This window comes from Podarcis bocagei (assembly GCF_964188305.1).
Source record: "Podarcis bocagei genome assembly, chromosome: 4".
NCBI classification, from domain to species: Eukaryota; Metazoa; Chordata; class Lepidosauria; order Squamata; family Lacertidae; genus Podarcis; species Podarcis bocagei.
In genome coordinates, this window is record NC_138128.1 from 22,517,286 (window position 1) to 22,534,410 (window position 17,125).

At 42.9% G+C, this 17,125-nt stretch overlaps 2 protein-coding genes across 13 annotated transcripts in view; one reads left to right on the plus strand and one right to left on the minus strand.

Moving 5' to 3' along the window:
* The window catches only part of VEPH1 (ventricular zone expressed PH domain containing 1), a 152,378-nt gene that overhangs the window by 39,510 nt on the left and 95,743 nt on the right, over positions 1-17,125 (plus strand). The gene's annotated exons all lie outside the window — the stretch shown is intronic.
* On the minus strand, positions 3,075-10,875 carry PTX3 (pentraxin 3). The gene is made up of 3 exons (XM_081192124.1): positions 10,582-10,875; positions 9,610-10,152; positions 3,075-4,806 (listed from the first exon to the last, which is right to left on the minus strand). Exons 1-3 carry the CDS (start codon positions 10,712-10,714, stop codon positions 4,187-4,189), a joined length of 1,296 nt encoding a protein of 431 aa, XP_081048250.1. The 5' UTR covers positions 10,715-10,875; the 3' UTR covers positions 3,075-4,186.

Below are 17,125 nucleotides of genomic sequence, written 5' to 3' on the forward strand. Positions count from 1 at the left end.
CAGCATTTTCAGAAGAAACCAATGGATTGTGCGTAATTGTGGATAACGTCAAGTGTACTTGAGTTCAAAGAACAGAGGTGGCAATGCGCTGAAGCCAGAGTAAACCACCCTGAGACTTCCGGGTATAGGGCGGTATATAAATTCTAATAATAATAATAATAATAATAATAATAATAATAATAATGGGCATTGTGTACATACCCTGAGTGTGTGTGTAAAAACTAGGCTGCTGTTTACTCCTGTGTCTACCACTTTCATGCCATTCCTTGCTTGCTATGGGTCAATTTTTTATAAATTACGTGCAACAATGAATCTATCATTAACTTAAATATAGTTAAGAGTTCTTCGTAGTATTTAACTTATATCCCATTTATTTTCTTTCTTCTTTTCATTTCTATCATTCGACCAGTAGGTGTTGCTCTGGATATCTAAGATGAAATTGCAAGGAATGTTTAGTTTTGTAGAGATGCTGTAGGAACTAAGAAATAAGCAGGCTGCCTTCTGTTGTTATTATTATTTGTAAGAAAGCGGGAGAATTTGAAAAATATATATACATGAATGAGCAGACACTCTAATCCATAGACAGCCTATGTGCATGCAAAAATGTGCTTCTGTGCACATGTTCCTAACTTGTCTGCATTTTTGTGTATGCAGTTGGATGCTAGGTGCAAGATTCCAGCTGTGGGGTGTGTGTGCATAGAGTTGTTATATCTGTGATAGTGTTGGCCAGCTGTTTGGGACCCGTACAGTTGAGACTGGGTTCAGATTCCTCTACTTTGGCTATCTCTCCCAGTCGTACTTTGAAATCACAGAATCACAGAATTGTAGAGTTGGAAGGGACCATGAGGGTCATCTAGTTGAAGCCCCTGCAATGCAGGAATTCTTTTGCCCAATGTGGGATTTGAACCCACAACCCTGGGATTAAGAGTCTCATGCTCTACTGACTGACCTATCCCAGGATTGAATTTAGGACCTTCTATATGCAAAGCCTGTTGTCTTTGTCCATGGAGTTTTCTTGGCAGGGATCCTGGAGTGGCTTGCCAGTTCCTGCTCCAGGTGGATCACGTTTGGTCAAAACTCTCCACTATGACCTGTTCATCTTGGGTGGCCCTGCACGCCATAGTTCATAGCTTCCCGTGGACTGCAAGAAGATCAAACCTATCCATTCTTAAGGAAATCAGCCCTGAGTGCTCACTGGAAGGACAGATCCTGAAGCTGAGGCTCCAATACTTTGGCCACCTCATGAGAAGAGAAGACTCCCTGGAAAAGACTCTGATATTGGGAAAGATGGAGGGCACAACAGAGGATGAGATGGTTGGATAGTGTTCTCGAAGCTACCAGCATGAGTTTGACCAAACTGCGGGAGGCAGTGGAAGACAGGAGTGCCTGGCATGCTCTGGTCCATGGGGTCACAAAGAGTCGGACACGACTAAACGACTAAACAAAATATGCAAAGCAGATGCTCAACCACTAAGCTAAAATCTTTCCTTTAAAAGTACCCAAGAGCTTTTCAGTTTCTTTAGTGCAATTAACTGGGATTAAAACTTCATGTTTTGCTAGCACAGCTGTTTAAAGGACTGGGCTTTAAGGGGCCTGGTATAAGTACATCTGTGGTTCCCTTGTTGCCCTTGAGCTGATGTAATCAGCAATTGCAGCATTCTGCACTAACTGCAGCTTCTGGCGCAAGCGCAAGGGAAGCCCCACGTAGAGCGCATTGCAGTGATCCAGTCGTGAAGTAACCAACGTGTTAACTACTGTGGCAAGGCTTTCCCCTTGCACTGGCAGCTGTTGACACAAAGGTGGCATTAAGCTATCTATAATCTGCTATACCACCACAGCTTCTCCTTCTGCTGGTGCAGAAGTTTAAAGTGATTCTATTCCTGACCAGCTAGCTCACTGGAGTCCATTTACTTGTTCCCTTTTAGGATGAATCCCTATATGGGACAATCAGAGACCTCATCCCTGCTGTCTTCTGTTCCTGCCTTCCCCATCTTGGTGCCCTCTGGATCTTTTGTACAACATCTCCTATCAGCCCCAGCCAGCATGGCCAGGGATAATGGGATTTGGAGTCCAATACTTCTGGAGAGCATGAGGTTGGAGACAGCTGTTCTAGGTCCCATACAGTAACTTTTGAAGTTCTCATAGAGCAGGTTTTGCTGGAATGACCAAATATCTAGTACAGGCCTTGATTTCATCTGGCTTAGTTTAGTTCAGTTTTATTTGGACAGTGGCCATTGAGTATTGCTCACTTCTCAGGCCCCTGAATATGAACTCTTACGTGAGATTATTCTGTATGCAGAGAAGCATACAGTGGTACCTTGGTTCTCAAACTTAATCCGTTCCGGAAGTCCGTTCCAAAACTAAAGTGTTCCAAAACCAAGGCATGCTTTCCCATAGAAAGTAATGCAAAATGGATTAATCCATTCCAGACTTTTAAAAACAACCCCTAAAACAGCAATTTAACATGAATTTTACTATCTAACGAGACCACTGATCCATAAAATGAAAGCAATAATCAATGTACTATACTATAAAATAAATAAGACAGTATTGTAGATGATAAAAAAAAACTTACCTGCACTGATGATCATTGTTTGGATGGGGAGGGGGCTTTTATCCATTTCCACGGTCACACAGTCAATCATTCAGTCAGTCAAGCAATCAGTAGCTGAACTGGGTTCCACACAGTCACAAAAACAAATTAACCGAAAAAGCCTCAAAAACTAAATAGCAAAATAAATAGCAGAAACAAAAGCGCCAAACTTAATCCATTCCGGAAGTCCATTTGACTTCTGAAATGTTTGAAAACCGAGGCACAGCTTCTGATTGGTGCAGGCGCCCTGGAAACAATAGCAGACAGCCGCATCGGACATTCAGCTTCTGAAAAACGTTCGAAAACCAGTACACTTACTTCCAGGTTTTCGGTGTTTGGGAACCAAGGCATTTGAGAACCAAGGCATCACTGTACATAGATTGTATGGACAAGAAAGACAAGAGGAAAGAGACGTGCCATTTCAAAGCTGTGCTTGCTTTGGCAATTCAGACCTCTTGAATAAAATTATAAGAAATGCCAGTCTGATAAAAGATTTTTATTTACAGTACAATTTTATAAAAAATAATTTCAATAATGTTAGTACAAAATCAATTTACAATATAGTACAGCTGTATCCATTCCAAACAAGAAAATTACAATTATCTGAATGCTAGGTTGGTTTCCAGTATAAATAATATCTTGGACACGGCACTAGCTTTATTAAGGTGTACATATCAGTTGCAACAAAAAACAAAACAAAACAGCAAACATTACTTCAATACTCTTATATGGTACATCTGTAAAATTCACATTACTAATATAAAATCTACAAACAGGGGATATCCAGAAGACAGCATATTAGCTCTGCAGAAAAAGAGCTCCAGCCATTTGTTTGCATATATTTACTTAAGGAAAGTTATTGAGCCAAAATCTGTCCTCGGATTATCATGAATGACACCTATTTGCTATGAGTGAGAACAGCTTCTGCACAAAGGACTGTTATTACAACATAATTATTGAATAGGTTCGCAAACTACTTTTGATTATGTTTTAACTTTTGCTTGCTGAAACATTTCATCCACACCTCAATTTATTGCTGCATTCTTACAGTACTAACTTGTCATGAGATATATTTAAGAGCACATAGTATGGCTGCCATATGGAAGCCATTTTAAATTGTTCCTCATGGCAGCTGTTTCTGTGCCCCGGAGAATGAGGTTCCTTGTGGTGAGGAGGCCTCCCACTGACTTAGTAACTACTTGTTCTAGCAGCAGATAATGTCTGCTATCTTCTAACCGTCTCTCAGTGCTACTCATCCACTTACCCTCCCTCTGGCACAACTTTTTTCCTTCTTGGACTCAGAACAACAGAGGAAAGTGGGAAAATATTAGAGTGATGTAGTTGTAGCTGCTACAGTCACTTGGAGGCTTTTTGCCATGCTGAGCCTTATCCAAGGGTTCCCGTGTGGACTAGGCTGAAGTGGCACCTCATTAATTAAGCATTCCCACCCCACCCCCATATCACTGCTTGTCTATTGAGATATAAAGCAACTCCCCTGTGGAAGCTCTTTTGTATGACCAGTTCCTTAAACATTCAGGCTTCCTAGATTTTCTGCATTTGATGTCTTTACATGGACTTTTGAAGGGCATCTGTTCAGGGCCCAAAAACATACTGAGCTCCTCCATGAGGCAGAAGCTCTGTAACCCCCCACCCAACTAAGTTGCCACGAATGTTACAAGCCTCTTCTCCAGATTGTCTTGTTATCTCTTTGCCACTGAGGACTCTGTTCCAAATATTAAAGCCAGTTATTTTCCCGGAGAAAGCTAAAGATTCATCAAGACTGCCTCCATCACAGCAGCGATTCTTTTCTTGGCCAATCTTCAAAATCCCACCATCTGGAACGATGTGGTTCTCAGCAATTTCTGTGGAGGCAGCCACCACCTTCCCGTTTACCCACAGTGAAATACTTCCATTAACTGTGCTCCAAATGCCACAAAGGTGAATCCACCGTCCAGAAGAGACGACATGTTGGGCGATGACCTTGTTGTTGTCATTGCTTACAGCAAGAACAGCTGAATCATTGCTCAGATACAACTGAATTTCTTGGGGATTTATCTTTGTTCCATAGGAGAATACAATAGTTTTGTCTAGAATTTCCGTCACTTTAACCCATGTGCAGACAGTGAAGGAGTAGAGCACCATTGTGGAAGTTGGGTGAACACTCACATATATCTTTTTGGAGCGCATTGGGAATAAAAGGGCCATCTCACAACCTGCAAAAATAACGGAATGATGTTACCATCAACTAGTTAAGTTACAACCAAAGTAATTATATGAGTGCCATTCCTTAGGTAACCAAAATGGCGCCATCCATACATCTCCATATCTACGACCTTGAATGACCTGGAATGCAACCCCAATGCAAACTGGGAGTTGCTTGTATGAAGTTCTGTTTGTTGGTTAAAAAAAAAAAGGACATATATTCCACCACTGAATTTGGGGGATTTTAAAAATGGATTTTCACCAAAATTCCAGTTTGAAAGTTTTAGTTTTCCAAAACTAAGGTTCTTTTGAAAGCCCACAATAGAAGGAAGCAACATTTTAGGACAGACAGTGGAAGATGGAAAAGATTTATTGCAATTGTGGATTGTGTTCCTGACATTTTGATCAGTGCATCTTTTTTTAAACGAGTGTCCATAAAACCTTTATAGGATCAGCACATCATTAGATGCTTTGTTTAGGGCACTTTTATTGTATGTTATTTCCTGTTTGAGATTACTTGTATTACACCAAATAAACAGTAGTAGTACACAGAAAGAGTGTAATACCTCAAAAACCACATAGAAAAGGCACCTTGCAAATATCACCTTACAATGTTGAAAGTAGTCCTCAAGAACTGCATGTTATTTGATGGGATATAAGTGACCAAAGAACAAATTCAAAACAAAATGAGGGCTATTCTGGCCCCAACTATTCAAGCACTGATGGCCAAACTTGGCCCTCCAGCTGTTTTTGGACTACAACTCCCATCATCCCTAGCTAACAGGACCAGTGGCCAGGAATGATGGGAATTGTAGTCCCCAAAAGCTGGAGGGCCAAGTTTGGCCATCAATGTATTATGGGATTGGTGGTGGTCAATCATAGAAGTGCTCTAATAAAGAGATCACAGGATTTTTTTGGAGGGGACATATTGTATGAGCAATGAACTATGTATGAGCAATGAACATTTGTATGTCAAGTTCCTGCTAAAATGCATCTTGAAATCACAGCTGTAATAACCGGGCCAGTCACGTGCTTTTGGCTTTGAGTGTGTTAACAACCTTTTGACCACTGAGAAGTGGGGCATTAGGACATGATTCTGTGGGGACTCTTCTTTACAGAGAACAGAGCTGTGTGAAGAGACATGGCTTTTTAATTAGCAGTATTTCTGGCTATATTATCAAGGGGTAGCCAAAATTAAAACCAGCTTCATAAGACACCAGCAACAGTGTGATCAGAAAAACCCCTTAAGAGTCCGCCTGGCAGGAATCCACGATACACAAGAAATCAAAACCAGTTGTTGAAAACTCTTTTAGAAAAGATTTCCAAGGGGATCTGTGGGGTATTTCAAAAATACACTCTTCTTGTTCTTAATCATATTACGACTTTCCTTCCTCCTCCTATCAAAACATATGGAATGAAATTCTGTCTGTAGTCAGTCTGTTGTGAATTAAGAGCAGGTCCTGTGAATTTGGCTGAGTTATTCTGGACTTCACACTGACTTCATCAGTTGGGCAAAAATGCAGAAAGGAATCCAGCCAAAGTTAAGAGTTTTTATGTCCCGTTAATTTCTATGGGCTTGAAGCCAGGACTGCACATTGCAGCTGACATGCGGCTGCTGTAGAAAACAGAAATCCCGAATCTCCCCCTCCTCCTCCTTTCTCCTCTATAATGTCTAATAATGTGAAACATGTGTGACATCATTGCATTGTGAGTTCCCCCACCTCTCAAGCAGCAGCCAATGAAGTGGAGTGGGAGGAACCTTGCAAGGTGATGTTGCGTCATATATTTTGCGTTACCAAATGTTACAAAGGAGAAGGGAAGGAGGAGATACAGGATCGCCCTTAAAAAGCAGGCACACATCAGCCACGCTATTTAGTTCCGGCGTAACTTTCCCATTGAAGTCCACAAGCGTTAAATGGGCTTACCTTTGGCTGGATCATACCTGTATGATTGTTACTCTTAAGTATAGTGAAAATGAGTGGTTTCACCTTTATTTCACAGCTGCAAAGGTTTGCAAAAGAAATGTTAGTCTGATGCCTCCTTCTTTAAGCAACTCAGAATGTTGATCCAGGGAAAAGTGAGCTGTTAATATCCATTTGTTAGCTCACCTGTTAAAATAATCAAAGGGCCAATAAGAATTTCTTAGAGGTCCTTAGGAATTGCTCTATTCAAAGTAGAAACTGGTGCATGCAAAAATGCATTTTAACCACTATATTTTAATTTGGCCTTATATTTCGAAAGTCAGTGTGCACCAGTCTGTGCTACAGGGTACTTTCCCTGCACCCCACCCCTCCACCAAAATGTGCTCTCTCTCTCTCTCATAAATTAAAAAACAAACCAACACTTTTTCCTTATAGTCTTTTGTTTCTTGAATTTAAGAAGCTGCCTGTAGTTCTTGCAAACTTTCTCTTGAATGTGCAGGAGTCCATTCTCATACTGCTGCTTTCTATCAATGAGTATAAAAGGAATATCTGTGCAGTGAGATTTTACCTATTTCGACTAATGAATGCACAACACATGGTATGGGTTTATTCAGCCATCTGTTTGCTTTTCGGTCCCACTGTAGTCAAATAAAACAAAAGAAACTTTTATGTTTCAGTTTCACAGGCAACTGATGCTTTGGAGGCCAGTGATTGGCACTGCAAACCAAAATCTGCAGTTGGCATCATTTACCCCACAGAGCTGCAGGCACCCTTGAACTGTGGTAAATGCTGGTTCTGTGTGGCTAGTTCTAAATGCAGGAGCCTTCCTCTCTATATTAACTTAGTATTATAAGTATCTTGATTTTTCCTTTAGTGGAATATTTCCTCGATTACTTCAGGAATTGATATTCATCTAGGTATTGCCTTAAAAATCCTCGTTGGGTTGTAAATAGGAGCAGAGAAGGATAAGTTCAAAAACTATTTTATGAAAATGGTTATTCTATTCATCGTAACATGAGTCATGACGTGCATAATGGTGACTTCAGCCCAAGCACTTGAATGGTGCTGGTATTTCAAAGAAAAGTTGCAGGGGAATTTTTGTGATGGATCGCTATGCAGTTGGGCTGCACAGGGTGAAAGCTATTCCGCCTTCCCGAACCCCTGTGGAGAATCTGTTTATGCCCTGAAGCATGAGAATTGATGAATAGCGTGTTGACATAATCGGTGAGCTCACGGGGTCAAGTTTTGTTCATAAATAGCCTCTGAGGAATGCTGTGAAGGAGGCAGCAGGTAGGTTGCTGGGAAGAGGAAGGAAAAGAAGGGACCGAAATGGAATGGAATAAGAAGTTTCTTTTTGTGGATTATTGTTCTTATTCTTGCAAACACGAGGGAAAGTCTATAGCTGGAAGCCAGGAGTCAAGAAGACATTAAGGCCTTGGAAATGTGTAAGCTGTAGACCAGTACAGTGGTACCTCGGGTTAAGTACTTAATTCGTTCCGGAGGTCCGTTTTTAACCTGAAACTGTTCTTAACCTGAAGCACCACTTTAGCTAATGGGGCCTCCTGCTGCTGCCGCACCGACGGAGATCGATTTCTGTTCTTATCCTGAAGCAAAGTTTTTAACCTGAAGCACTATTTTTGGGTTAGCGGAGTGTGTAACTTGAAGCGTATGTAACCTGAAGTGTATGTAACCCAAGGTACCACTGTACAGGAGTCTTTCTGTTGGTCAAATATAGGAAACGATGTTGCCTTTGGCACCATCCAGTATTATGCTAGCTATAGTCTCCTTGTTAGGCATCCTGTAAATGGGTTTTATGCTGTGTGTTCGTGTTCTTTGGCTGCCATATTGTACAATCTGGGCATCTGCTAAACACAGTTTGCTCCCACACAATATGCCTTCATCTCAGGCTTCACAATAATGCTTCCCCTTGTATAATCAAAGCATGGATTGGCGCTATTTAACAAGAGTTGCTTAAACACAGTTGTTTGGGAACGGATGTGAATGACCGCTCCCCGCTTAAAACGGGGGGCGCCCTTTGCGTGGGCGCGTGCAGCCCCTAGACCTGGAGCGGCCCCAACAGCATAGGCTTGGCTTTGCCTTCCCTCAGGTGTGATACCTGGAGGTCTCCGCCTACCTCAGTCAGTTGTCCAATCCCACCTGGGGGAAGCGTTGCCAAGGAGACCAGGCCAGGTAGGGGAGGGATTACCTGCCCACACAATAGAGGGAGGATCTCACCTAGGAATCCTCACTTGGCTCCAGAGCTTCTCCCACCCTACCCACCCTCAGTTAATGTCTTATTTTGCAGGTTAACTTTTCTTCACAGGTTTTTGCAGGTTAACTTTTCTTCACAGGTATGCGGGCGCTGCTACGTTAAGGTCGCTGTTAAAGGGCCGGAAAGGAATTTCCCTGCATTGGCAGGTTTCGCCTTTCCCGTAGCAAAACGTCACAACTTTGGCGGTATCAGGCCTTGGGCGGAATCCTTTTGTCCATCTTCCTCTTGCGGCGGCGATACCAGGGTTCCCCGTTAAAGGGGTTTTCTGAAGGGAGGCTTTGGCTGTACACCGAAAGGTTGTCATTGCTCTCCCCTGCGGCGGCGGCGTTACGGGGGCGGCCATCTCTGCTTGAACATATGTTCTCCAGAGCTGGCCCATCCCCCACACACACACTGGATAACCCTGATGCTCCCTAGGTCCCCGGCTGGGGACCAGGGAGGGAGAACGCCCAATGCCTGAGCCAAGGTCTACCCACATTTGAAATTTAATAAAGTTGTGGCCAATTTAATCCCATAGCACGTTGTCTTGAGTCGTTATTCCACATGACGGGGGGACCGTGCAGGATCTGGGGACTCCGCCTGCCCACGCAAACTTATTAACTAACAATAGTTTAACTTACCAAATGGCAACAAGTGCTGTGTGGTCCTTTTCTGGGCTTCTTTCAGTTCAGCTTTGGTTTCCTGCAGTTCTTGCCATAGCGAATTCAGGATGGAACCTCCCCCACTTGCCATGTCTCTGGATCGGTCTCTCTGCAGAAAGCCCCTCTGCTGCGCATCCACCTCGGCTCCCCTCTGCCAAGTGTGCTCAATGTGACCCAGCCTGCTGGACATGTTTTGGCTCAGCTGCAGAATCTCTTTGAGGATCTTGCCTTCCGCAGATACATGAGGCACCCCGGGAAAGTCCTCAGTTTGCCTGCTGCTTTTGGCCAGCATCTGGCCCATTTGGCTGACGATTTGGGAAGCAGCTTTCTCTGTGGAAGTGGTGCACGTGCCAGCCAAGGTCTGCACTAACTGGAGCATCTCCCCTCTCACCGCTTGCAGCTCCACCTTAAGGATTTCATCGAGGGAGTGGAGCAGCATATTCTCTTTCATCTGGGAGTTCTCAAGCATGATGAAGAGTTTGTCCCATTCTGTGTGTTCTCGCTGGCAGTCGCACGAAATACCTAGAGCAGAATAAACACAGCGGCTGTTAAATCTATGTTTCTGTGCTGTGGGTTATTTTTTTCCTTGAGCAAAGTTGTCTTTGAAAGAAGTCTTTTGGAGCACACTGTTTTCGGTGTGCTTCAAAACTTCCCACTGCTTTCTTTCCCCAGAAGACAAGGGTATGACTTGTTCAAATAGTGCCGGTGGTGTTATGTGGCCAACCTTAGCATTGTAAAAGGGAACTAGAGAAAAGAACACAGGCGTCTGCCTTCTTTTACCTATAAAGGTCTTGTAATCACTATGCTTTTTGGGGGGGGGGGGTTAGCTGGCTACAGCTTTTACAACAGTGAAAGCGTAAGAAACACGAACTCTGAATGTTCTTTCCTTCGCTGGCTACAGAAACAGCTAGCTTGCAAGACTGAGACGAAATAGGCAAAAGAGCTACTTACTTTCTTCCGTTGCAGGAATTACACTTTCGACTTCATTGTCAAAATTGAAGAAAAAGAGGTCATCGTACTCATCCTGGTTCTGACTAGTTGAGGGAGACCAGAGAGCAAAAAACAGGATCACAAAGGAAAGCATTTCTTTGAATTAGGATTCCCCAGCTGTTTCCCTGAAAGTCTCAGTGTGTTCCTGAATGAAAAGGTCTCTAATAAGAAACTGAGCAGAGATGATTCTAAGAGAGGGAGTTGCAGAAAGCCCTTAAATAATACTCTGAGAGTGCCTGAACCTGAATGAATGAGTAATGCTAGTGCTAGTGCTGTAATCGGAGTGCTTCTGGTTATTATTAATTTTTTTTTTTTGGATGGGAGTTGTGGGGAGGAGAAGGGGTGGGGGTGGGAAGTTGCACAATCCTGAACCTTAAAAGTTTGAAATGTGGCTGGATTACCTAGCAGTGTGAAGGGGAAAATCATGGGGAAAACTCCTATTACGAATTGCAAAGCTCCTTGGAGACTAGTTTTTCTTGAAAAATATTCTGAAGGATGAAAAGCCAAGAAAACAAGTAAATTGTGAATTTGCTGAAATGAAGAGAGACTGGAATTTCAAGCTATGGTTCGAAAACATTTTAGAGTACATTCCAAGTTACAATCCTTTTTTTTTTAAAGGAGATTTTGCATAACTTTGAAGTTTCCCAAATTGAAGTGTACTGGGTTGGGTTTTTTAATGCAGTAATTTAAATATATCTTAATCTTAATCATAATCAGTGATACATTGGGTTGGACTAAGACCCCTTTTTCTATATGAAATTGCAGCTGCTCACTTGTATAGAAGATAATAATAATAATAATAATAATAATAATAATAATAATAATAATAATAATAATAATAATAACTTACACCCCATCTATCTGACTGGGTTGTCCCAGCCATGATCACCAATTGAACATATTCTACATCCCCCCTAAGACTGGCAATCAGCTGTCCATCATAAGATCATGAAATCATAGACTTCTAGAGTTGGAAAGGATCCTGACGACTATTTCATCCAACCCCCTGCAATGCAAGAATATGCTGCTATTCCATAGGGGGATCAAATCTTCAACCTTGGTGTTATCAGTCCATGTTCTAACCAACTGAGCTATCCAGGCTCCCAAATCATGGATAAATTGGGAACTAGGATGGGCTGCTGCTAACAAAGTGCCAGGCGCTGGATGTGTTCCTCTCCTCACCACCCTTGCCACCAGCATTCTTTTCTGCATCCTTATCTTCCTTGAGAAGACTTGCTCAAGGAAGCCTTGACATCTACCCACAGAGATGCCTTGCTGCACCTAGGCAGTAGTCTGCAGGTGGCTTTAGATTATAACCCTGATTTTGCTGACACTCACAACAGCCCTGCAAGATGGATCACAGGGCTTCCTAGTTTGCAGATGGAATGCTTAGGCTCTAAGATGTCCCTTGTTCAAGGGCACCCTCAGTCTATGTACCTGGTTAAGCTGGAATTTGGGGAACAGAAATTCAAAATGCATGATCAAAGTGAACATTCAATCCACTATACTAGAACTATTCAAGGAGGGGTGCCTTCTCTAGAGACTGAAACTGTCTGTGACAGCTTCCAATTTATACTTAGCCACCTGTATGATATATTAGTCTACTGAACTTTAAAAGAGCCCATGCCCATTCTGTCGGAATCAGGATATCCCTGCTAGAAAGCAGTGGCATACTTTGGGGCTCTCAAATTTCAGAAGCGCCCTGCGCGGCACTAGAATTTGGCACCCCCCAACCTCTTGAACTCCATTCTACAGCATTGCTTTAGCTGTCCCTGCAGTGTGACACCCAATGTGACCGGTTGCGCTACCCTAAATCCACTTCTGCAGAAAGGTGCACAGTCGTACTTATGGAAAGACTTAAGTGGGAACTGATGACTCATTGTCTTTAATGACTCATACCGCTGAGGCTGGAGAACTAGATGTGAGAGGAGTTGTGTGGTTTACACACATGCAAAATACAGACCCAAGCTGCCACCCGCCCTCTCTCATTAATGTTCAATAAAATAAAATATGCAAAACGATACTACTGTGCTGAAGATTTTCCTGCCCCTGCAGGCGCAACCACCAATGAAGAAGAGGCGGGGGGGGGGGGAGCTTGCAGTATAGTGATGACAAGTTACGTGTTCAGTAGACATTACTGGAAGGCAGAGAGAGGATCAGAAGATATGAGGCTGCTGTTTTTGAGTCGTTGCATGGCTTCTAGCCTGCGTAGCTTTGGCTCAGCGTACATTATTACAGGCCCATCTAAATACAGCCATTCTCCAACTACGCAGAACTGTGCCATTTAGCTAACATATGAATTGGCCTCCAGATCTGCCAGTCAGGGTTTTCATATGTGGAAATGTTCATTGATTTACTCCTACTTTGTTCTTTATGAATTGGCTGTGGTTTCGGTGTATCTGTAAGCTGCGTTGTGCCCAGTCTTTTGTGGAATAGGGGAATACAATTTAAGAAGGATATTGATCAGCTGGATCATGTGCAGAGGAGCGCAACCCAGAGGACCAAGGGTCTGGAAACCGAGCCTTATGAAGAACGGTTGAGGGAGTTGGGTATGTTTAGCCTGGAGGAGAGGGGACTGAGGGCAGATATAATAGCTATCTCCAAGTGTCTAAAGGGCTGTCACATGGAAGATGGAGCAAGCTGGTTTTCTCCTACTCCAGAGGCTAGGACCTGAACCAATGGCTTCAAGTTACAATAAATGAGATTCCGACTAAACATCAGGAAGAACTTCCTGACAGCAAGAGCTGTTCAACAGTGGAACAGACTCCCGCGAGAGGTGGTGGACTTTCCTTCCTTGGAGGTTTTTAAGCAGAGGTTGGATGGCCGTCAGTCATGGATGATCTAGTTGAGATTCCTGCATTGCAGGGGGGTTGGACTGGATGACCCTCAGTTTCCCTTCCCACTCTACAATTCTATAATCATCATCACAGGATACATGCTGCCTACTGAGTGGGAATATTTTGTTCTCTAGTAAAAATACATGGGTTATAACCATTAGCTCTACTCGGAACAGACCCATTTAAATGAATGGACTTAAGTTAGTGATGTCCAGTATTTTCAGTGGGGCTGTGCCGATTAAAAATAACACTGGATATGAACCCATGAGTGCAATATATATGCTCCTTGTTTCACTTTTGAGGAACATAATGCATAGTTCTGAGAAAGATAGAAATCTAAAGTGAGAAGCTGCCCCAAAGTACCTTTGCTCACCTTTTAGAAGAGCCATAGCATTAAAGGGTAGCTAGGGGCTCTCAATTGCAGGAAAGAGCCTCCACGTTTACAGCATGGTCTCCCTTCAGACCTTCACTCAACACATGGAGATCGGAGAGCGGGATGCAGAACTGGGCAGTCGTGCGCAGTCTTGGGCGTGGAGCCATCAGCACAACTCTTTAATTATCTGGCGTCCCCTCACATGGATAACATATGAAACAGGCTCCAAAAGACCTAGTAGTTCCCTGTAGGTATCTAGCCATTTCTGTTACAAAACTGAGTTCTTTCCAACTGTGGCCTCATGGTTTCATAATTCATGAACATGATATGGGTGACTGCTTTGCCAGAACCTTTATCAATGTCGATCATCTATGCTGTGACTGATAAACATCTTGCCAGAATACACAGTAGTGGTAGTATGTCAGGTCAACAACAGGGCAAGATTTGGTCATCTGAAAGTACTTTGTACATAGCAGCATCAAGAGCTTCCAAAAGATGGGCTAGGGGAGCAAGAGATGCTTCCTTTTTATCTTCATAATTCATGCCAAACAATCCCCCCCCCCGGAAGAATCCATTGGCCAACTTTTCCCTCACACCTTTTAATTCACAAGGACTCAACTGCATTCCAAGGTTTATATCTGAAGGCACCTCTGGATTTAAGAATGAACATCTGCTCACATCCTTTTTTTAAAAAGAAGAAGTCAATTTGGAAATCCCAGGTTCATGCTCACTTCTTTTCTATTAGTAGTAAGTATGAAATATATCATTAGCTCCAAATCACTATGGAGGCTTAACAAACATGGGTGAGTAATGATGATGTCAGGCTTCTTATCCCAGAGAGCCCCTCTGGAAGTATTCTAGTATTGTGAAGAAAAATTGGATACCTAATTTCGATAGTTAAAACAGGAGTGGACTGGTTCATGGAGGCCTGATAAGTTAAGGCATAGATCTCTTTCATTAAAACACAAAACCCAGTAGGAGTGTTGGTTCTGTTGTCTCACTGGGAGCTTACTTAATTGGAGGCAGCCTTCATCTGGTCCAGTCACTGCGTTGGCAATAGTGACTGACTTGCTGTGAAGCGGGAAAAAGTTGTGCGATAGCCATCAGGCCTATGAGGAAATCCTTCCCGATCTGCTGCTGACTCAGACATTCCTAGACTTAAAAGACTGATGATGCTGTTCGTTTTCCCATGGGGGCATGGATCCAAAGTGGAAGAGGACAAGGGTGAGAAGTTACTCGTCATGCAGTGCAAGTTTCTTCAGAATGATGCAGTGTGCACAATTTTGTTTGTAACAGATGATTGATGTAGGGTGTACACGAAATATCTAAAGCAGGCGTTTGAATCATAGTTAGAAACATGGTCCAGCATCCTGTTTCTAATGGTGGCCACCAGCTAGAGTTTTCCAGGAATCTGGCAAGCAAAGCATGAAGGCAATCTCCTTCCTTCTCTATTTGGCACCTGACAACTGGCATTCATGGCTATCTTGGCTGTGAGTTCTGGGAGACCTGCTCCCTGCTTTTCTGGCCTTTTCCTTCTTGGCCATGGAGGGTGTGGCCCTGATTGACTCCAACTACACAAGCCAAGGCTGTTGAAGAGGCCAGATACCATCTTTGTTGTCTCTTAGTGGAGACCCAGGTCATCAAGCCTGAGCTTCCACAGCCATCCCCACCATGAACTGGTATTGGCAGGATTGGCCGCAACAGCAGCAAATATGTTCTACACTTATGACAGTGTATTATTCTCTTGCTAACTATGTTGTTTTAAATGTGCATTTCATATTTGATTTCCTTTAGTAACGTTTTCTTTTTAAATGTTGAAGATAATTTGTTTTAGTTAACTTTGCTGCATTAAATATGCATTCCGTAGTTGACCTTTGTAATATTTAATTTTGAAATCTTCAAGGTAATACTTTAGTTTCCTATTAATTGTGTTGGTTTGAATGTATACTTTATATTTAACTTTCTTCATTAATGTTTTACTCTGGATTGTTTTATTTGATGCTTTAATGTAGGTTGTTAACCGCTTTGAGATTTTTCTTTTTAAAAAATAAATCAGTAAAGGAATGCAAACAACAACAACTGCCTCTGAATGTGGAGGTACTACTTAGATACCCTTCTCAATGTGTTATATTTAATTCTAATCATCTGGTGAATGAGCTGTGTCAGGTTTCTAGGAACAGACACCATCTTGAAGAAACACATTCTTGAGCTGCTGATCACCACTGACCCCAAATGAACATAGGGTGTAATTCACCATCATGCTATTATGATTGGTCTGTCAGTGCAAGCATTTCTGGTTGTCAGATGAAATGATCTTCTGTCACCTCCAGGAGCTTCATGACCCCCCAAGAGCTAATATGGGAGAGAAGCTGGGGGGGGGGCTATTGTGCTAGTGGGACTCAATATGGCTGGCTCCTGCTGGTGCAACTGTTTCAGGGATGCCCAAAATTTTTTCAAAGAGAGCCAGATTTGATGAGGTGAACATGTGTGAGTTGTTGAGCTTCTTTTAGGATTGAAGTTGTTCAGCTTTTTTTGGATTTTACACCCCGAAACAGACTTTGGATATGCCTGGTTTAGTTGAATCTGTCCTGTGGAATCCATGTCCCTTTGCTAATAGGGCTAGAAAAGGGGGGGCGGGGGGCTGTACTCTACTAATACATCCCATCAGTGCAGGATTTCTGCTTGTGCAAATAGACTTTTTCCCTTCTCTTCCCCCTGCACATCTCCTTGCCCTCCCAAAATCTGCTCCAGAGGGTTGAGGGAGCCCCTAGAATAGATTTAAGGGAGGGAGAAGAGAGGGGAAATATTTTGTTATGCAAGCAGAAATCCTTGCATTAGCACTACATTGGTTGCCTTAGCACTACATTGAATTCTACCCTATAATTCTAAACTTATGCCAGCAATGTATGTCACTGTGTTTCATGCACAAAAATGACAACGGACAAATCTGCCACTTGTAACTGCCTGCTGAGGTGCTGCTGTTATTTAAACTTAATTTTAGGAAGGCGCTGCAGCTTGGCCATTACAGCTTGCAGGCTTGAAGAACACAACATTCCCCTCTTGAGATATTGTGGTTTAGTATCTGTTTAATGAGAAATTGAAGTGTTTGCCATGGGTCCCAGGCACAGAGCCTCATGGTGCAATTCTTTGCATGCTTACTCAGAAGTCCCGTTGAGTTCAGTGAGGCTTACACCCAAATAAGTGGGTATAGGATTGCAGCCTCAGTGGAGCAGGGGTGTCATTCAAAACCCAAAGCAGACTACTTGAACTGTTCCCAGTGTGTCCCAGGCCATAT